Below are 23,281 nucleotides of genomic sequence, written 5' to 3'. Positions count from 1 at the left end.
TTTACAGTCTTGGAAACCCAGAAGGGCAGTTCTATTCTATCCTATTGAGGCAAATGAGGTGTATTTTTCCATTGAAATAGCATTCAAGCATCATATAACTCATCCCCTTTATTGTTCAGAGATCTATGTAACTATCACCATGATCAATTTTAGAACATTTTTATCAGCACAAAAGCAATAGCATGCCCATTAGCAGTCCTTCTTTATTTACCACAACTCTTCCAGTCTTAGGTAACCACTAATCTACTCCTTGTCTACAGATTCACTTCATCTAGCCACTACCTATAAGTAGAATCATGGTGATATAGCCTTTTGTGACTGCCTTCTTTTGTTACCAAATGTTTTCAAGGCTAATCCATATTACATAGCATATGGCTGTTTGAGCCCATATAAGTACATACATTTGGCTATGGTTAGAAAGTAGCTGACTTATTTTGGTAAGGATATGAAAATATTAGTAAACTGCCTGTATACAATAAAATCCATAATAGCTTGACTCTGATGGGAGTAAAAAAATCAAATAGTTCTCTCTAGTAACAAAAATTACAAATATAAATTAAGAAATCATGAATTATAGGCCAATCTCACTTTGAGCACAGAGGGAAAAAAAACCCCGAACAGGGGAGCGCTAAAGGATGATCTTTCAATTAAGTGGAACTAAGTGAACAGGTCACCAGCGAGTGCTTCGATTCCTCCTCACTCTCAGCGCTCTGAAGCACTTGCTGATGAAAATCAAGGATGGTAGCCTTCAGTATGGATTACAAATTAAGGTCAGAAAGACCACAATCCTCACAGCTGGATCAAGAGGTAACACCAAGATAAATGGAGAAGTTAGCATGGATCTTGTCTTGCTTGGATCCACAAGCAAATGCTCATAGAAGCAGCAGTCAAGAGATCAAAAGACATATTGCATTGCTGCACAAGACCTCTTTAGAGTATCAAAAAGCAAGGATGTTACTTTGAGAACTAAGGTGTGCCTGACCCAAGCCATGGTATTTATTCTCCACTGCATCCTATGCATGTGAAAGTTGAATACTGAATATGGGAGACCGTAGAAAAATCGATACATTTGAATTGTGATACTAGAGAGTAATACTGAAAGTACCATGGACTCCCATAAACAATTAAAACAACAAAAGACTAAAAACCCAATATAAATAGCTGGAATAAAAGATCTGGAAAGATATTTCACAAAAGAATATATCCAAGTGACTAATATGGAAGAGTGCTATTTTTTGTAATCAGAAAAATGCACATTACATTCACAGTGAAAGCAGCAAAACATAGCCAGAAGCCTAAAATTATTGCAACTGTTCAAAAATGGCACCGTACCATCAGACTTCCTCAAACTTCACAAGGGGCAGAAAGATAATCAAGATCATGCATCATCAGCCCAAGATGACTCCAAAGCTACCTTGACTCAAAGGTGGTAAAACATACTTCCACCTTCCAATCTTTTGACTGATTCTGACACCAACCATCCCTCCCACAATACTCTTCTTTCTCTGCTGTGTTGCAACGACACATAGAACTCAATTAATCACGCTTATGAGATTTGATAGCAAAGTAATGGGCTAAATTCCTCATCAGGAACAATCAGGATATAATTCTTCAATGAGGACTTCTTAGCCATGCCCACAGGCAGAGATCCCTCTGGCCCTCAAGCTCTTAGCCCAGCCTCTACTCTACTCTGCAGTGAAAGTGTTATAGGGCTCTTGAGTTTGGCCAAAAGTGCCTGGACACACTCTACCCGCAAGCCTCAGTCCCAAGGTGCTCAGCTGTCTCTTGCTCTGTGGTTCCATGACCCTAGTTCCACCAAGTGTCTGGAGACACTCCACTATGTCAGTAAGCCTCTAGCTGAAGGTGCTTAGCTATCTCATTCGATGGATCAGTACACCCACTCAGCAGGGAAGCCATCTCACCCCAGTTTCTGGATTCTTCTGCCACTGTTTCTTTGCTGCCACTTCTTGCTGTGTCATGCCATCCCCTGTATTATAGCTGTCACCTGGGCCTAGGAGATTCTCATTAGAGGAACTTGAGTCCAAAGGACACCCACCAGTTCAGAATCTCATTTCTTGGTGGCCGTGAGGTACCCTCTTTCCACTCTGGGATGGCTAATATGAAGTCCAGCAGGTCAACAAAACTGACCAATCTGCTTAGGGTTCCATAAATCTCATTTACATAGTCCTCCTCCAACAAGAGTGCCAAACATTCTATCTGCCTTATTAGCAAGTAATCCAATTCCCTGGTTGGGTTACAAGCATTTTATTTGTACAGTCTCACTCCTCATTTAGTCGAAGTTAAAGGAACATGACAAGAAAGATCCTAAGAAATGGATCTGTCACATTACAGCATGAGACTAGCGGCACCAAATACTGGTGGGAGCACAAAATAAAGTGAAAAGTACCAACCAATTTTGAAAACTGTTTGGGGGAATCAAGTAAAGATGAACATATACCTACACAAATGCATACATACATATACATATATGACTCAACAGTTCCATTTAAAAATATATTCTCAAACAAAAAAAATAATTATGCATACCAAAAGCACGCATGCACAAGAACGTTATTAGCAACACTATCCACAAAAGCTGAAAACTAGAATGCACCCATATGTCCATCAACAAAGTATGATTTAGGTATACAATGGAAAACTATATGGCAACAAAAATACACAACTGCAGATGGATCCAACACCTTCTAAATAGGCAGAACTAAAATTCTACAAGTCAGAACAGTTGTTACCTTTGGGAAAAGCGCAACATGTAAAAAAGGGGGTATGGACAGACTTCTGGGTGATGTTATGCCTACTTCTTCGCCTACACAGGAGACATGTGATGTATTCACTTTGTAATAACTTGCAGAGCTGTGTAACTATGATTTATGCACTTTCTAGATAACTATCATACTTGAATTAAAGGTAACAATAAAAAGCTAGAAACACATAATGTACATATATACAAACATACACAAATTTGCTCAAATGAAATTATGTAGAATTTACTCAATGCAATTTGTTAGCCCTGAAAGTAGAAAGTAGATAAAGAAACTTATAAACAAATCACCAATTTATAGGATAATCTTGTTATCAGAAAATAACTGGTACTATAAACAATCCACATAATAGAAACAACTAGATATTGTGAGACTCTTAATAACTCAACATACCCCCACCATCTATGAAGTCTTACCCCTATCCTACTCTACCTTCCCCTCCCTAAGTAAGCTTTTAGATGTAGCTATCTGTTTACAGAACATAATGAAGAGAGAATAACATGGTAAACAACCAACGAAACACCAAATCTACTGCCACTGAAGCAATTCCATCTCATAGCGACTCCATGGTAAACCACGTCACAGGACATAATCTACAGAATCTGCAATGTGAGGAGCTTTTCAGCCATCCAGAATATTCAACACATAAATGCAAAGGATTTTTGAAAAAGAGTATGCTGGGGTAACGTAAAGCTTTTAAAAGGCTTATAAAACATGTCAACTAATTTTATGCAGAGTATACTTAGATCCCAATACAAACCAACTATAAGAAGCATACACATACTTATTTATAAAGCAACTTTAAATTTGAATCCTGAGTATTTGGTACTATAGAGTTATATTAAAATTTTTAAGGAGTTATAATGAATGGCACTGTGGTTGTGAGTTTTTTTTAAAAAATTGGAACAATATCTTAAATAAAAATATATACTTTGAGAAATATTAAAGATCCTTATGGAAAAATATTCTAGTACACTAGAACCTTTTCAACAAGACCTGTCACCCAGCATTCTGCATACTACATTTCAAAAGGACGTACTCACAAAGTATCTGCTTAATGAATGGATTACTATGAACTATAACTTTACCATGCACCTTTCGAATAATTAGTATCACCACCTAGTATCAAAAACAATGCTATCTAATTACATACAAATAATACAAAAATAGTAAATGAATATAAAAGAGTGACCAAGAATATAAAATAAAAGAGTGGCCAGGAAAGTTAACAGGGTTTTTTAAATGTTCTAAATGGCAATAACCATTGTATTCTTTATCATCTTTAAATTTTCAAAATTTGAAAATTTTGACTATTTAAAATAAACACTTGAAATTAGTTTTTTTTTAAACCATAGCAAAAAATTAATCCGTGAGACTCACCTAGCAGGGAGAATTCCTCTCTTACAAAGGTCCACCCTCACTTTCTCTCCCACATGTCTATAAATCTCCACTATGGCCAAAACTGCAGCATCTCTCACCTGTCAAAGAATTCAGAACTTTACAAAAAAACCTTAAATTCGATCAACTAAAACACCTCATCTTAAGGTAACATTACATGAACAGACTATTTACCAATCTGAAGCGCCAAGTTGATTTTACTCCCTCAAAGCCCCTTGGAGATTATTAAACCAAGAGAAACTGCCAAGAAATCTCACAGCAGTGGTTCTCAACCTTCCTAATGCTGTGTCCCTTTAATATGGTTCCTCATGTTGCGGTGACCCCTCCCACCATAAAATTATTTCGGTTGCTATTTCATAACTGTAATTTTGCTACTGTTATGAATCGGACTACCCCTGTGAAAAGGTCGTTCTACCCCCAAAGGGGTCTCGACCCACAGGTTGAGAACTGTTGCTCCAGAGAATCTTTATGAAAAGTTTTCACAGAAATCTAAGAAATCTGTAATTAAAAGTTATTAATCTGTCCTTTAAAAATCTTTCATTGGTAATAAGATTGTATAAAACAATGACCAATAATTATATGAATAAAAATGATCATTAAGATTAATATACCTTCCTCAAAATTCCTTTTTTGAGAATGTGGTCTATAGATAGGAATTTGTATGACAGCGCTGGTCCCCACGCCACAGCTTCCTGTCAGAGAGCGAGCAGAGAGAGAGCAGAAGTCTCTCCTCACAGCCCCCACAGGGGAGTCAGCGCAGGAAAGCAGAGGAAAAGCGTGACCAGGCACACTCGCAGTGCCCACGCTGTGCCAACAGTTAAAGCCAGGCTAACCTCCAGCAGGGGGATGAGCTCGAGAAACCCACCCCCCCACTCAGCCTACAGCGTGTGCCGCTCAGCTAGCAATGGGACAATGCAGAAGCAGTCCATACCCAGCAACGAAGAAAGGAAACTGTCACCCCTCTCCGACAATTAACACAGGGGAGGACCACAGAAAGGAAGCTCGGGTCTTTGTTACTCATCTCTCACATGCAGTGACTAGCCATCAAACCCTATCTACAATTAATACTAGCCAACAGCTGACAGGCTTAGGGAATTTATGGGAATATAATACGCTATTTAAAAAAATTAACTTTGGGGGACACCTCCCCAGAAAAGGTACTTTAATTTCACCTTTTTTTAATGGAAGGTAAACATTAGAAAAGAATCCCCTTTAAAAACAGCCAACTGTAGTTAAATAGATACAACCTGTGAGACAACGTAGAACTGCCCTAGTGGTTTTAAGACTAAATCTTTATAGAGGCAGGCTGTCCCATCTTTTCCCTTCAGAACACAGGGTCGGTTCAAACTGGTGACCTATTGATTAGCAGCTAAGTATATTAACCACTGCACCACCAGGACTCCTACTAGAAAAGAAAGGGTGACCCAAAAAGCAAATTCTTAACTGTAAGTCAATTTTTACCTGACTGTTGGAATCTCCAAGGAGTATGCACAAATGTGGTACCAACTTGCTGAGAACTAACGGCTGAGCTCCAAAACTATTTTGAAGGGGGGAAAAAGAGAAAAGGAGATGTAATCAACATGCAAACCAAAGTGTCCTAATAGTTTCTTCTTATCTGTATCATTAAGACAAACATTATGGAAAAGAGCATAGGCATACATCATTTAAATATCATGGACATTCAACACAAGCAAAAAAAAAATCTAAACAATATGAAATATACAAATTTAAATAACCAAATTGTCACCACAAAATGCAAAGAAAGCAAAATGTTCGCCTATGAACATAATGACACAGTAACCTACCCATCAGTGTCTGCTTTATATAAAATCTTTTTGTTGTGGGTCCTTACAGCTCTTATAACATACCATACATCAATTGTATCAAGCATATTTGTACATATGCTGCCATCATCATTTCCAAAACATTTTCTTCCTGAGCCCTTGGTATAAACTCCTCTTTTCCCCCCTCCCCCATGCTCCCAATTATATATTGTTATTATTATTTCATATCTAACACTGGACTCTCTGCTTTTGAAAGTGATTTTCTTTTTAATTAAGATTTTGAGTTCCACACAAATTTTCACTCGAGTGAAATACAATGTTAAAGGAAGTAAAAACATGGTAGAAAAACACAAGAGTAAAATGAATCAAAGTACACAGGTATTCCTTGATTATTGCACTTTGCAGAAATTGCCTTTAAAAAAAATGAAGTTCTGTGACAGCCCACATTAAGCAAGGCTTTGGAACCATTTTTCCAACTGAATGTGCCTGTGTCACATGTTGTTAATGCAGTAGTACTTCATACCTTTTCATATTGCTACCAAATACCTTAGAGTACAACATAGTGGAGACAAAACTTTTATATACATTGGAAGACCAGTTCACGTGGACTCGCCATGTTGTGATATTCACTTAGTCGCAGTGGGAGTCTGGAACCAAGCCCAAAATATCTCTGAGGCATGGCTTTGAAGAAAAGGAAGTCACACTTAACATAACTGTCATCCAGTCAATTCTGACTCAGTGACCCTACAGGACAGATAGCAGTACTATTGTTTTTAAGGCTGTAAATCTTTCTTCCACAGAATGGCTGATGGGTTCACACTGCTGACCTTGTCTGTGCTTAGTAATCTAGCACGGAACCCATTATACCACCAAGACTCTTTATTATACTGCATCAAACCAAAACTCATATTAACCCTGTAGGACAGAACTGCCCTGTGAGTTTCCCAGACTGCAACTCTGTACAAGAGTAGAAAGCCCTGTCTTTCTCCTTCGGAGCAGCTGGTGGTTGTGAACTGATGACCTTGAAGTTAGAACCCCAACTCTTAAACCAGTGGTTATCAACCTGTGGGTCGCAACACCTTCGGGAGTCAAACAACCCGTTCACAGGGGTCACTGAATACATCCTGCATCCCATATCTTTATATTACGATTCATAACAGTAGCAAAATTATAGTTATGAATTAGCAACAAAAATAATTTTATGGTTGGGGGTCACCAAAACATGAGGAACTGTACACTAAAGGATGGAGGCATTAGGAAGGTTGAGAACCACTGTCGTAAACACTGCATCACCAGGGCTCCAGTACTATATTATACAGGAGCTGGAAAGATAACCTAAAATGAGAACAAAAGTCTCCAGTTTATTCATCCCTCAGATTAGCAGCTCTGAGCTATGTGGCATCTACGCAGTCAGAGCTCGGCACATCGATGGCGCCCGATCTGGTAGAGTCTTGTTCAAACTATGACTCTGGTAATCACTCATCCTGCTCTAGAGAACCTAGGAGCTCACTGGCAACCGAATGACAGGGAAACAAGGCAATGGCTAATCACCTGAAATCCCACTGAATTAATAAAACAATTCACATCAGTACAAAAGTAGATCCTAAGGTATCAGCCTATCAGTTATGTGACCATCTATTCTGAGTTACTACACTAAAAGGAAAGCAAGAGAAATGTTTATCACAGAATAATATAGAGTTAACGTGAAGAATAACTATATACACACACACAAAATAAAAGTATCAAATAAAAACTCTTATTTGGAAGTCAATTACCATTTTAAATTTTCATAGCAATTTCCATAGCTTTCTGTGCACTTTGTGACAGGGATTTTTTTAAAGACAAATAGAATAACCTAAGATGGTTGTTTTAAGTAATCATTAAACTTACATGTTTAAAGTTTCAATAAGACACAGACAGATGCCTTCTCGTGACCGAAAATTCTTGTGCTTAAAACCAGAAGCCAACTGTTCCCAAATGTACTATCAGGAGAGAAAAAAAAAAAAGTTATCATGTATAAATAAAAAAATTAAAATTACTGTTGTATCTTTTATCTCTTTCCAATCTTATTACTACTAATCTATTAGCAATCTTATTAGTAATTGAATTTTCTCACTGGCTACTTGACGATGTACAAGAAGTTTTTCTAGGCCTAATTTCTACTGCAGTTGCTGTATGCTAATTTTTAATCTCTTAATATTATGTTTCATTTTTATTTGTATATGCTTTCATTTATTTTCAGGAGGAGCATGTCCAATAGCTAAAAACTTCAGACTTTTAAGGACACAGGATTTCTTCTAAGCGTTAGAACCCTTCACAACAATGCTACCATTATAAGCTCGGTAGTCCAGCAAGCATTTGAAAGGTCCAATGTTTCCTAGCAACTGCTACAGACCACTTACACAGAACAGGGTTTTTCAACATTTCATAATTCCACTTATTCTCCTCTTAATATGAGATTCAAATAAAGAAAAATATTTGGACGAGTCATTTAATGGCTACCTGCTGTAATTTTCTTTTTAGAATAAGCTCTTATAAACATATAAAAATAATCCAAAACAAGTACATAAGTTTGGTGTAATAAGGAATCCAACTTTATTTTTCCAATGCTTTCCATCCTTTCTCCACATCTGCAAACACTCCCTTCACTTTACTAAAGCATGAAGTTTACTAAAGTCATTTTTACCTATAATTCGCCTCTTTCTGGGCTGAGTACTCAATTGTAATTATCTATTTCTCTATTCATAATGAACTCTTTGGAAGGTAACTTGGAAGTAGCTATGAATAAACTGATTCAGCAATACCAGCTCTAGAACTTTATAGTCCATAGAGATATTTCTATCTGTGCCCCAAAACACTTAAGTATTTTCTATAGTACTTTTTGCAATAGAAGAAAAGTAAAAAGCAACATAGAAATCAATATAAGGATATTCCACATTTTGTTGTGAGGTGTAGAATATCACGGAAGACAATTCACTTTTATAATACAATACTATCATTTTTTAAAATTAGTTTCATAGTGCATTTTAGATGAAATCATATTATGCATATTTTACTACACTTGATCTTAGCCTAAAGGCCGAGAAGCAACATGCATATTTTATATTCTGTTCTCCTATTTAATATGAGTTACTTTTTAAATTTCTGTAAATATATCAATGGATTTTACCCTGCTTTAAAAACACCTAGGTAAGGGTACATATTATTCCTATTGTATTTATAAGACACAAATGTTATCAGAGAGTAAATGCCTTACATAATTAGGAGCCTTCACTGCTAAAATAAAAATGTTCTTCCTGTCTCTGTGGCAAACATTAACAACATTCAGAGTTCTCAGGATAAGCTTTTTCAAACACTTTATAACTTGAAGATAAAGAAAACCAAAAAATACTATAGTATAATATGATCAGTGTATTGTCAAGTCACTTAAAATTTTAGGCTAGTTTAAAAAAGGCACTGAAGAATAAAAAAATAAGAAAAAGCTGAAAACAACAAAACAAAATATTGGCATCTACTACAAATTTCATCAAAGCATGAGCAACAAATTATGTTTTAAAAATTCAACTATCATGCGACAACTAACTACCTACCTACCTTTGGTAGTATTTCACTATTAGTTAGAAAAACGTGAATTTTAAAGTTACACCTACCATAGGTGGTGCTACTTGGTCCATCAACTTCAATAACAGAGTCACAGCTTCATCTCGAACCTTGTCTTTGGCATCTCCCATTCTGTCTATTAAGGCTACAATCACTACAGAGACAGAAAGATGAAAAATGTAAATATTTACTAAGGTACTTGCATGGTTTTTGTAAAATTTTGCAATTTTACAAATATACAAATGGCAATTATTTCTATAAGTGAAAAGTTAAGAGTTAAAAATTGAAATTATTTACTCATGAGCTAAATCAAAGCAAATATCTGAGAAGCAAATTTCAGAAGAATACAGGGGATTCACTTAAAACAATGCTCAGAGCAATAGATGAAACAAAGTGCTACTATATTTAGGGATGCATATAGATGAATATGTAAAGGCATGCTCCTTCCCAAAGGTCTGCACATGGTACTGTTGGGAGGAAGGGAAAGTACCATTGGGAAATGCAGATGGAGTTTCTAAGGAACTGGCCATCTTATTTTCTTGACTTGGGCAGTCAGGAGTCAGTTTTATAATTAATTTTTAAACTGCACATTTTATAAGTATTCTTCTGTATGTCTGACATATTCCACAAAATTAACAAACAGAAAGACGAGGCCTCTGGGGTTGAAGATGTCCTTTACTACCTCCTCAACGTTGGCTTTACTTCACAAGTCAAACCAAAACCACCAAGTCAATTCTTGGTGGTCAGTTCTGACTCAAAGCAAGCGTGCAGAACAGAGAACTACCCTCTAGGGTGTCCAGGTAGCGACAGACCACCACGTCTTTCCCCTGAGTACTGTGTCGTGTCCCATCAGCAAGTGAAAGACCCACAGGCTTAACCCTTCACGTCACCAGGGCTGACTTCACTTTGAGAAGGCAATTCTTCCTCAGTCAGATTCTCAGTGACTTCTGGCCTGACACGACCTCTGACAATGTTCTGCTTCTTTTCAAGAGGTTTTCCCGTATCTGACAATGTTTTGATGCAATCCGTAAGGTTTTCAGTGGCTAATTCCTCTGAAGAAGACAAGCTATTCTTTCTTCGTAGTCTGTTTCTAGTCTAGAAGCTCCACTACAACCTGCTCCCGTTGGGCGGCTCTGTGGGTATTTGAACTGCCAGTGACACAGCATCCAGCAGCACACAAGTCACCGCACTGGGACAAGTGGTGAAGCCAAATTACAGGCAGGCCTAGAAGGTGAACATTAGGATGGAATCAATCCTTAGAACCATCGACCATACAAGATCTAAAGAGGAGAATTTGCCCAGAAATAGAGCTCCGAAGGCAGAAAGGGATAAGAAAGAAGGATGAAGGAATAATAGTAAACACACGGAGGAAGTGGGGAAAATGTTACTTTGTGGGGATTGCCATCCCCACGACAAAACAAAATCTGTTGTGAACTGTTGAATTGAAAACCCATTTGTTCTGTAAACGTTCACACAAATCATAATAAAGAGATTTTTAAAAAGAAAATACAAGAATTATATCTTGTATTGGAGGAGGGGGAAGGAGGAAGTAGCACTCAAAGGGAACATGTTTTAAGAAGAAACATTAATCTACTTAGTGTAGAGGTATTAGTGACCTTGTGTAGGTTATTAAATGTCTCTCTGTGTTTTATTTGCTCACCCATAAAGCAAAGGTGAGCAGTACACAATTCAGAGAATTACTGTAAGACAACATATATAAACAACTCACAGTGACAGGCACAGAGTAAGCACTCTCTCTATAAAACACTGCCTAATTTTGAGATCGGCACTATCCTCATGCTGCATGTCCAAAAGCAAAGAAATGAATTTTTCTTTCTCTTTTGACATTTCAGCAACAATTTTTCATTCTTTGAAATAATGGAAGTTAGAAGTATAAACAAAAGGAAAAAAATCAAGAAGGGGACTTTGCTCTAGTTTATTTATATCAGAAACAACAATTACAGGGGGTGGGGGGAAGCAAATCCATTGCCATTAAGTCAATTCCAACCTATGGCGACCCCTGTGTTAGAGAGCTGAACTAGCCCGTAAGGTTTTCTTGGTTGGAATCTTTACAGAAGAGACTGCCATACCGCTCTCCTACAGCACTGCTGGGCAGGCCTGAGCTACCGAATTTAAGTTGGTAGTTGAGTGCAAACTGTTTTTGCCACCAGCAATCTCAGTTTATTTAGATACAATATAATTAAACATGTCAATTTATTTGATGCTAATATATATGTCTAAAATGAAATAGCCAGTCTTATGCTATCATAATAACATTTAACAAGCTTTTAAAAAAAGTTTTTAATTACTTTTTTTTAAAAAGAAAATGACTAAGTTGAGAACCAACCAGTCTAAATAGAATGAAATCTTCAAGGATCTATGATTAACCATGAAAATGACTGTGTAAACAGAGGCCTTGCCAACAAAAAAACAAACCACGAGGCAACTGAAATACCTGTCAATGGGAACAATATACACACTATGCATCATGCTCAGATATACTTTTAATACCAGAGGAAGTGATGGGCATCTATAAAATTGGCTATTGTACTACTCCAGTTGGGAAAATTTTTAAGAGGCAAAAGACAAAATGCAAAATAAAGGGTAGGCATTACTATGTACTAAGCACTGCATTATCTTTTAATCTCCCAACAATCCTATGCAATAGAGCTGGCCGACTTGACAGAGAAGGCTCACGGAGATGAAGCACCTTGCCCAAGGTCACACAGAAAGTGGCGAAACCTGGATTTAAATAAGCTAGACAACATGCGGTTTCAATTCTAGCCACTTCTGTTTACTTGCATGAGGTGTTTGAATGAATGTGCACTTGGGCTTTGGCAACTGAGATGTAGTTGATTCTCTAACAGGGTCCTTCTCACCAGGAGCCCGGTGGCCTATAAAGTCAGCAATTCAAAACCACCATCTAGGTGCTCCATGGGAGAAAGGCCTCTGCAGTTTTCCCAGCAACCAAATAACTACAGAGCAATAATATGCGGGGGGAAAAACAGACACTTAATTCCAGTAATAATAATAATGCTGCCGCATACAAATTCACTTTGATATTAAAAACTTATTTTGTAAAACACGAACAACAAAAACAAAACAACCTGACACAACAACAAAGAAAACATCACTGCCATCAAATGGAATCTGACCTACAGTTACTCTAAAAGACAGAGTAGAAATGCTCTTCCGGGTTTTCAAGATATGAAACAATTCTTCACATAATCCAGCTTCCAGGATTATGTGCACAACGCACAGATTGAATAAGTATGGTGAGAGGCTAGCTACAGACCTGATGCACACGTTTCTGCCCCTTGCTTTATGTACAGGTTCTGCATGAGTACAAGTAGGTGCTCTGGAATTCCCATTCTTCACAATGCTATCCTTAGCTTGCTATAATCCACAGTGCTTTACTGTATAGTCAATGGAACACATGCAAACTTTTTTATTTTATCTGCTTTCAACCAAGATCCATCTATCTGATCTTAGTAACGATATGCCTAATTCCACATCCTCTTCTGAATCCACTTAAAATTTCTGGCAGCTCCCTATCAGTATACTGATAATTCTGTTTCTGAATTATCTTCAGTAAAATTATAAAATACAAGATATTTTGCTAAATTAAGTTATAAAACGAGGATAGCTATCAGTTTTAAATGCAAGTTGTATATCTTTTCGCTTGAAAATGTGATTACGTGTAGTCACAACAATTAAAAAAATATTTTTCTATTATTTATTAAAGCATTACCTTATTAAAGCTCATACCTTTTGGAATTATATTTGAAACTAAACACAACTCATCCACTTTTCATGCAGAAGGACATTAAAAACACCTATAAAGAGTATTAAAGCCCTACACAGACCAAAGCAGTTATCACTCATACTAAGTTACATATATCTGAGGTTACATTAACAAAACATTTTCAAAACATAATTTTATCTAATTCCTTCCTTTTACAGAGAAGGGCCTAAAGCTTGGGTGGCTTGACCAAGGATTGAGACACAGATGGAACAAGAAAACCAATTATGGCCTTTTAGTCCACAGTGCACCTCTTTTGTTAGCTACCACACAGAAGTGCTGTCTATCTTGCAGCCTAGTTTACAAGTCGAAAATACGGTGGGGACAATCTTTTCCATATAGTATCTAAGCCTGATAAATGTGTAAAGAGTGGACCTGCAACAAACGGTACCTGCACTCTGATGAGACTTCCTATTATACCACACTAACCCTCTAGTAAGACCAAGTTCACATTTCATGAATGACAGTGTTGAGCAATTACAGAGCAAAGGAAAACCAATACTAACAGAATAGCCAGGCAAATCAGGAGATTTAAAACAAAGAAACTACATATGCAAAAATGTGTAGTTATGTGGCATAGAACACAACAAACACATGAAAAATACTAATAAAGTAACAATGTAATTCATTAAGTATTTAAGGATATAGGGCTCAATACGTAAAAAAAAAAGATGCGTTTGGGATGAGGTTAATCTGAAAATGTTTGAGATCCTGATATTTGGATTAAATTTTTAAAGGAAAAGAAAGAACCACAAATAAGAGAAAATATGAAAACTGAAATAACAGCCCAGTAGAGGCACAGACATGCATAAATTTCCAATTAGCTAGAGAGAAAAAGAGAACACCTGGGAAGGATTACAAAGAAATGAGAGCACTAAGAATGGAGAGGGGACAGACACACTTGGACGCAGTAATCACCAAGGATCCGCAAAGTGAACGTAAGAGTGCTCACTGCCACGGAGGTGATTCTGACTCATAGTGAGCCTAGGTGCAAACAGGCCTGTGAGGTTTTGAGATTATAACTGTTTATGGGAGTAGAAAACCCCATCTTTCTCTTGAAGAGCTGTTGATGGTTCCAAACTGCTGATCTTTCAGACACAAGCCCAGGGCTCAAGGGGAGTACTAGGTGTCAGCGAAGTAAATTATGCTCTCAATAATCCTACCACCTCAATCTGAGTACATCAAATCCCATCTGGCCCTTCCATTTCTGAATATTAAGTGACACAATTACGTAATACCTAGAATTACTCTCAAACCTATAATGTTTTAACTTCTACTCAAAATAGCACAAATGCCTATCGCCAAGGAGGTACAGGAAATGCTGAGACTGAGCCAGGTTCAAGAAATGCGGTATGTCGATCTTACTGCATTGCAGCCATATTCTCTGTTGTGAAATAACAAGGGGAAATGAAAGGGACTTCTGAAGAGTTCATGTCACAGCCCACAGTGAAGCTATGGCACAGCTTCAGCCAGTAATCACATGCAGAAAGGAAGCTCAGAGATGCCACATCAGCCAAAGTGTTCAATATAAAGAAATCAAACGCACTATGCATAACTTCCCATTTTAAACACGGGCTCAGAAGGTTTTAAAACAAAGACACAAGCAAATAAAATGTTTCCAGAGCATGGTTTTAATATCTGTCACAAGACTCTAAACAGGAGATTGGCAAAGTGAAAATCTTTTCAGACTACCATATGTACTTGAATATAAGCCAACCCGAATATCAGCCAAGGCACCTAATTTTACCACAAAAACTGCATGAAAAATGTGCTGGAGAACTCGCCTTGTACACGAGTATATGTAGTGTATCGACAAGGGGATGAATTAAAATGACAAAGATAGGAAATCTGCTGGGATACCTTTAAGAAAAGGGTAGCTAGGAAGAAAAGACTGGCAGAATTTGCTGACTCACCAAACATGAAAAAGCTGAAACTAAGTGTGACAGAGCGATTTTCTTCTGTATATTAATACTTAAAAAGACTTAATTAATTCTTAATCTACAAAAGAAAACTCTCATATCTGAAGTCACCCTTACATGATACTGTAGAAAAGGACCAAGTCCACTCTCCAGAGCCATCTAGAAGGCAGGTGAAGGTCACTCCGGTTTACAACACAGACAAGACCTACTTCATAGCCCTAACTACTAGACAAAGAGCAGCCCTGTTCCAGCACAGCGCTCTGCACGAGGCACACACAGTGTAAGAAGGGCTACTGACGTAGCCAGAAGTAGGAGAGGGAGTGTTCATAAAATGTTTTGAGGTAATCTGACCTAGATAATTTATATCTGTTGACTGCAATAATAACAGTAATAAACTGAGCCTTCGATATTCATTTCATTTCATTTTTCTTGCAATTGATTTTTATCGTATTTTACAAAATATTGGTCTGCGAAATTTCCATTGGCACTGAATGTTTTCATTAGGCACCGCAGTCGCTGCTCTGGAAAGCACTGCTGCAAGTTATAGTTTTAAATTTTCATATCCTACAAAAAAGATTTGAAAACACTAAATAATTATTTTGCAGTGTAATTAGGAAGTTTTGGGTTTGTTGTTGTTTTACCCTGTTTTTTTAAGTCTCATATGGGATAGAATCATCTATTTAGAAAAACTTAAAATCTTTCATGTCTGGACATGCTAAATGATAAATAACAACGCCAGATTGTACAAGCTCTTTGCACTAACAGACTGAATTGTACCAAATAAAAACTAAGATCAAAGAAGTATTCAATTACAAAAAAGTAATTATATCAATCCTCAGTAATTTTTTTAAATAAGCAAAGTTAACTTACCCATCGCTACATAGGCTTTAAATCGGGTGGATAATCTGTCCACAAAGGCACTTAAAAGCTCCAATCCCAGTAGTGACACCTACAGGCACAAAGAAGTTTTCATGAACACAAGTTATGACCTTTAAAAATAGTCACATAACGTACGAAGTTAAAAAAATAAAATAAAATTTAAGTAGTTAAAGGTAAACTATGAGTTTAGCCCTCCTTATTTTTAAAAGTTTGATAATTACAGTAATAATAACTCATAAATACAAATTTTCAGTTACTTCTGTGGCTATTAACATTGCGTATCAGGGATTACAAATTAATACTACCACATACACAGCAGAACGCTAAAATTACAAAGGTTGACAATACTAATGTTGAAAATAAACTAGAATTCTTCCCTCCCCTTCTTAGGGGGTGTATACACTAATACAATCACATGATAAAAACCATTGAAAATATCTTTAAAAATATTGCTGAAATAACCAAGTGGCCATCTAGCTGAGAAGCAACAAATAATCCCAAATGGAAGAAGCTCACCAGCCTGTGTGATCATGAGGTGTCGATGGGATCAGGTATTAGACATCAAAGACACAAAACAAAAAATCATACCAATGTGAATTAGGGGGAGTGCAGAGTGGAGACCCAAAACCCAATGTAGGCAATTGGATATCCCCTTACAAAAGTGTCACAAGGAAGAGAAGAGCCAGTCAGGGTGCAGTGTAACACCAATGAAACATACAACTTTCCTCTAGTTCTTTAACGCTTCTTCCCCCAACTATCATGACTTCAATTCTATCTCAGAAATCCAGCTAGACCAGAGCACATTCATGAGCTGTAAAGATGAGCTGGAAACGCATGGAACCCAGGACACATAAACCCCTCAGGGCCAATAATGAGAGTAGCGATACCAGGGAGATAAGGGGAAGGTGAGGGGAAAAGGGGGGAACAGATCACAGTGATCTACATATAACCCCCTCCCAGGAGGATGGATGACAGAAAAGTGGGTGAAGGGATACAGCAGTTGGTGTAAGACATAAAAAATAATAATAATTTATAAATTATCGAGGGTTCATGAGGGAGGGAAGATGGGTGAGTGAGGGGGGAAATTAACCGATATCAAGGGCTCAAGTAGAAAGAAAATGCTTGGAAAATGATGATAATAACATATGTACAAATGTGCTTGACATAATGTATGTATGTAACAGCCCCCAATAAAATTATATATATCCAAAAATAAAAATAGGAAAATCCAAATGTGCACTGACAGAAAATGGATAATTGATATATTTATATAATGGAATGCTACACAGCAGTAAGAAAGAACTGCTGTAGGATGTAACATTAGCCAAATCTCAAAGATATAATATTCATGGATAGAGCTACAAAAATGCTCCACAAAATGCAAAGCAACACCAGAAAATGTAAAATCAATAAGATATCATGTACAAGTGGTGTTTATCCCAGGAATGCAAAGTTAGTGTAATATTTTTTAAAAATTCATGTAACCCATCAATAAATAAAAACACACGAATGTTATCAATAGATGGAGGGAAAATATTTGACAAAAAAACACTCAGCATAAGTAGGAAAGAAGAAAATGTGCTTGATTTAATAAAGGACACTGATCAAAACTCCACGGCTAACATCACACTTACTGGTCAAAGACCGGACCCATTACACCTAAAATCAGGAAAGATAAGGATATTTGATCTCATTGCTTCTATTCAACACTACACTGAAGGTTTAGCCAGGCTAATTAGGGGTGAAAAAGAAATAAAGGGCATCCATAATGGGAAGAAAGAAGTAAAAAACCTCTATGAGGAGGTTTCAGAAAGTTCATGAAAATTTAAATATCATGAAATCTTACCATGAACTTTCTGAAGCCTCTCCTAAATATGACAGGAAATTACTATCTATAGAAAATCCTGAGGAATTCACTAAAATAAAATTAGTGCCAATAAATCCATTCAGTAAGATGGCAGGATACAAGAGTAATATACAAAAATCTATTTTATTGTTAAATACTCAGTGTAACAGTCCAAAAATAAAAGTAAAAATTTTAGCAATACTTTTAACAAAAAAAGTACAAATTTATAGTCTGAATACTACAAAAATTATTTTAAGAATTAAACAAAATCTACATAAATGTGGAAATACCCCATGTTAATTGATCAGAAGGTAGTACTGCTAGGGTAATAGTACTTCCTCACATTCATTCACAGATTAAAGATTCTATCAGAATCTAGCTGGTTCTTTTGGAAACTGACAAGTTAAGATTAAAATTCAAAGGGAATTGCAAGAGACAAAATAATCTTCAAAAAGAACAGAAGAGTTGGTGTGGGACCTACATTTCCTAGTTTCAAACGTAACAGTAATCCAAACGACGTAAAGCTGGCATACGGATAAATGCCACTGTTGTGTTGTTAGTGGCCGATGGGTCACTGCGCCTTACACACAACAAGAGGAAACATTGCCTGGTCCTGCACACTGTCACAATCACTGGTATGCTTGAGCCCTTTGCTGCATTTAGGGTTCCCTCATTTTCAGTGGCCTCTACTTTGCCAAACGAGACCCCTTCTAGTGACTGGTCTCTTCCAGATGACATGTCCATGCTTCACCATGATTGATTCTAAGTAACACATGGGTTCTTCCAAATTGATCTAGTAGATATTCTGGAAGTCCACAGGATATTCATTATGTTTACCAACCTTCTAATTTAAATACATCAATTATTCTATCTTTTTTCTTCATTGTCCAGCTTTCTAATGCATGAGGTGATTAATAAATAATAGCTTGTATGAGACACACCCTAGTCATCAAAGTGACATCTTTGCTTTAGAAAACTTTAGAGGTCTTTTATAGCAAATTTCCCCAACATAATCCATTGTTTTATTTCATGATTGTTGAGCACTAATTATTGATGAAAGAAAAATGAAATTACTGACAACTTCTGGTCCTCCAATTCATCATGTTTGCAATACATGGGTCCCTAGTGGTGTGATGGGCTAAGTATTGTACTATTGACCACAGGCCAGTGCTTCAAACTCATTAGACCTTTCAGGGGAGAAAGATGAGGCTGTCAGCTCCCATAGTTACAAAACCTCCGAAACTAAGAGTCAGAGTCGATTCTGACTCATAGCCGTGGGTTTCTTTATTGTTTCAGTTGTTTATATATATATATATATGGATGTATATATATGTATACATATATATAAATGCAGAACTGAAAATGTAGAAGTAAGTTCACTGATTTGTCTATAGTCAACTGCCAAAGGATGCCAAAACCATTGTTCAATAGGAAAAGAATGACATATCAAACCCCTAACTGGATGCCAGTCACACTCACTAGGGGATCTAGATTTAAGAAGATGGTAACAACTCTTGACAAATTCGTGGAGCTATTAGAATCTCCTACACTACTGGCAGAAACATAAAATGATACAATCCTTCAGAGAAACAAAATACCGTCTTGGCAGTTTTTCAGTCAAAAGTTCCATGCCACTCAGTGAACTCTGACTCATGGGGATCCACAGAATCAACGTAGTTCTTTCAAGTCTCTCTACTCAGTGTCATCTGACTTCCATGACCATCCCACACATCTTATCGCTCTTCTCTCACAACACTGCATCTTTACAAACACTTGTTACCTGAAATTATCTCACAAAGAGATATTCATTCCTGTTTGTCTGATATGATCTCTCTTTGACAGCAAGGATCTCACACTCCCATCTTTGTCACAAAGTAAGTTGGTCTTCAATACCAACCAGTTAAATTACTGGTTGGTCTTTAGGACAAGTTTAAAATACTGGTGGGTCTTCAATACCAACCAGTTAAATTTCTAACACCCCACCCCCAACACGCCCTATTCCCGTCACTACTTTGTCTCCAAAGCACTCATCACCAAATTAAAAACTATTTAACTTATTTCTATCCTCAACTAAAATCCAAGTCCACATGGTCAAGGATTTTTCCTTTTATTCACTATTGTATCTGTAGGCACTACGTGCCTGAACATTTGAAAAAGAAAAAAAAATTAACTGCCATTGGATCGATTTTGACTCACTGGGGGACTTATGGGACGGAGTGAAACTGCCCCCTTTGGATTATGGGATTCTGAGGGTTTAAATCTTTACAAAAGTAGACAGCCTCATCTTTCTCTCGCAGAGCTTGCAGTTAGTTACCAGCTCAGTGCACACCCCACTACCCCACAGATTAGCCCCTGAATGGCTGACTGTACTCACAAATGAATCCTCCACAACTAAAACAATGTCCAACATATAAAAGACACTCTATTTGTTAACTCAATGGATGTTAAATACCCTCTAAGTTAAGACACACAAATTCTGAAATATTTTGAAGGACAAAAAAGATAGATTATAGTTTAATAAGCATGATTTAAAATGTAAGTGCCATTCTTTTAGCTTTTGTTCAAATTTTTCTGTAATACACTTTTAGAAAGTCAAATAAATTTTAGTGTATATTGAAGAAAAAAATTGACTTATCCTGGTTGGGTAACCAAGGGGCCCTGGAAGCCTAGCGTGAGGGGTGAGCCCATGAAAGGACCGGGATTGCTTGAGCCCACCAGCCACTCTGCTTCCTAAAAGGTTGTCCTGCGGGAAACCCTATGGGACAGTTAGTTATACTCTGTTCTATGGAGTTGCTAAGCATATGAATGGACTCAATAGCCATGGCTTTTGTTTTTTTCTTTCAGTTGGATAATTTAGTTTATAAAACTAATAAGAATCACACCGACAGAAAAGAGTTTTTAAATTACAGAATTCCGTCAAAAGGCGAGAACTGATGGTTGGGGGGGGGGGGAATCAGAAAGGATAGAACAATGTTCCTGAGCAGGCGGGGGATGGGATCTAATACACATTATTACTGCATTAGTAAGGAACATGGATCATTCGGTCATTGTAACGGAAATGAAAGATGAGTATATGGGCACAGCTACACGGTGGTGTTCAATGAAGGCGAAGGGAGCCGGGGCAGTTCTCCTCTGGTGGCTGGCTGTCTGGGACCACAGACTCTATAATGAGAGACTGACTGCACAGCAAAAAGAGATGAGAACCTGGAACAGACCCATAATGGATGAAGCCCGGGCACTCTGCTTCCATAAAGATGATGGCCGAGAAAATCCTCTGGGGCAGTTCAATCCTGTCCACATGGGTTGCTACACATTGAAAGGCAACTAACAGCGACTAGATGGCACCTAACAACAAGGCCAATCTAAAGGAGAAACAGCACAGGGAGGAAGTAGTGCTTAGGGCACAGAAAGAAAAACTGGGATATCCTGTACCCTAAAAGGCAAGAGTGTTTCCAGAGAAGGGGCTGCCCAGCTGTCAATCACTGATGGACCAACTGAGGAAAAGGCCAAAAGCCAACTCATAGACAATGTAGAAGAGGAAAGCAAACCAGCCTTCACTTGCAAAAGGAAGCCAAACATCACCAAAGAAAGAGCTGTCTGCAGCGGCCTCAGCTACAGTATAAGATCAACACTGCAGCCCGCACACGCCTTTCTTACAGGGTTAGCTCTTTCTTCCAGTGATCACATATTATTAACTACTAGCTTTTTCCTAACTTAAGAATAAAGATAGGATGTAATAGAGCTCAACGCAGTTAACTCAAGCTGTTTATTCTCCTTATGAATTAAAAGTCTAACCCTTCCAAAATTCATGCAGGTGTCACAGTATATCTGCATAGTGATTCTAGGGTTTGCCTTCCTTTTCTACCCGGATAAGAGTTAAGCCTTCAAAGTACAGCCTAATTCCCCTGGGTTACAAAGAGGTCCTGTGAAGAATCTCTTCATTCACAGGAGGTTTGAGCCAACATTTTAAAGCAACACTGCCACCAGAAGACTAGAAAGAAAAGTAACTGCTAACAAACAACACCAGTGTACACTAATTATAGAATTTTTACATTATCGCTCAACGTGGCTACAATAAAGCTAGCCTAATACTGCCTCCAGACGCACTCATTCCTTCTTCTACCTCATCTTTTATCATTTTTCAGCCTTAGTCAAACCCACGACGGAATTTCAACTCCTGATGGAGTCCTCAATGCGGCAACGTAAAAGCACTGCGAGCGTCCAACTGCTAGCCGTCGTCAATAAACTACAAGCTAATAATAAATAACGCCATGAGGTCAGCATCTTTTCGTTATATTTACGGTAAGCTCGATCAGGCACCGGAATCGTACCTAAAGATGCTTGAGACGAACATCACAACCGCCCAGGCATTAAATATATATATTTATTTATTTATTAAAATTAAAAAAGTGAGATATTAAGATAAAAATCATTCATCAGGAGGGATTAACTTTTATATACCTTTCCATTTAAAATATGTGCTATGTATAGCTTCTTCGTCTGGGTGGTGTGTACACGGAGATATGCAAATATAAAAAGTCTTTTGAATCTCTTACTTCATGCACATTACCAGAGACTTCTTTTAAACTCATCATCAGGGTGCCCTCGTCCCAAGTAACTGCAGATTTGTCACAATTGTGTAAAAACTTGGTCGCGGCGGGAAGTGAGTCCCCGCGGCGGTCCGGCGCGGCCGGCTCGGCGGCGGGGGCGCGCCCGGGGCATCCCGGATCTGGGGGGCTCCCGCTTCGTGGGTGGACCTGGGGCTCGGGATGCATCCCACCCCACCCCCGGCCCGGCCCCCGGCGGGATTAAAGGGCCGGCCCGGGAGGGCGTGCCGGCCGCGCCGCCACCTACCCGGTAGTTGCTGGAGCCCACCCAGCCCGTGAGCGCGTCGACGGTCTTGCTCAGGCTGCCCAAGTCCTCGTCCAGGTCCCGGATGGCGCCGGCGCTGCCGAGGTAGAGCAGCAGCTCCTGGCCGACCTGCAGCCGGCCGCCGACGTCCTTCTGCTGCACCTGGGCGCTGAAGTACTCCATGCTCCGGGGCTCCATGGCCGCCGCCCCCCGCCCGCCCGCCCGCTAGGGGCCAACTTTTGCCGAGCACCGCCCAGCCGCCCGTGCGGGGCTCCGCCGGAGCGGGCCGGACGCGCTCGGCCCGGCCGAGGCCCGGCTCCCGGGGCGCTGCGGGCGGCGGGAGCAGCGCCAAGCTCCGGGCTGCCCCCAAACTAGTCAAACTCGGCGCCCCCCGAGCCCCAGCCCGCTTCAGAGACCGCGGC

General features: G+C 38.5%; 1 protein-coding gene across 2 annotated transcripts in view; it reads right to left on the bottom strand.

Moving 5' to 3' along the window:
- Nucleotides 1-23,281, bottom strand: part of CLASP2 (cytoplasmic linker associated protein 2) — a 174,822-nt gene extending 151,541 nt beyond the window's left edge. For both annotated transcript variants that reach the window (XM_075547082.1, XM_075547084.1), the window contains exons 1-6: nucleotides 22,863-23,281; nucleotides 16,154-16,232; nucleotides 9,613-9,716; nucleotides 7,853-7,944; nucleotides 5,640-5,715; nucleotides 4,161-4,258 (exon numbers count right to left, since the gene is read on the bottom strand). In XM_075547082.1, coding sequence (XP_075403197.1) covers nucleotides 4,161-4,258; nucleotides 5,640-5,715; nucleotides 7,853-7,944; nucleotides 9,613-9,716; nucleotides 16,154-16,232; nucleotides 22,863-23,057 — 644 coding nt within the window. In that variant the 5' untranslated portion in view covers nucleotides 23,058-23,281. The remainder of the gene's footprint in view (nucleotides 1-4,160; nucleotides 4,259-5,639; nucleotides 5,716-7,852; nucleotides 7,945-9,612; nucleotides 9,717-16,153; nucleotides 16,233-22,862) is intronic.

This window comes from Tenrec ecaudatus, chromosome 4 (assembly GCF_050624435.1).
Source record: "Tenrec ecaudatus isolate mTenEca1 chromosome 4, mTenEca1.hap1, whole genome shotgun sequence".
Lineage (NCBI taxonomy): Eukaryota > Metazoa > Chordata > Mammalia > Afrosoricida > Tenrecidae > Tenrec > Tenrec ecaudatus.
The sequence above is the reverse complement of the archived record's forward strand: the minus strand, read 5'-3'. Positions and strand labels throughout refer to the sequence as shown.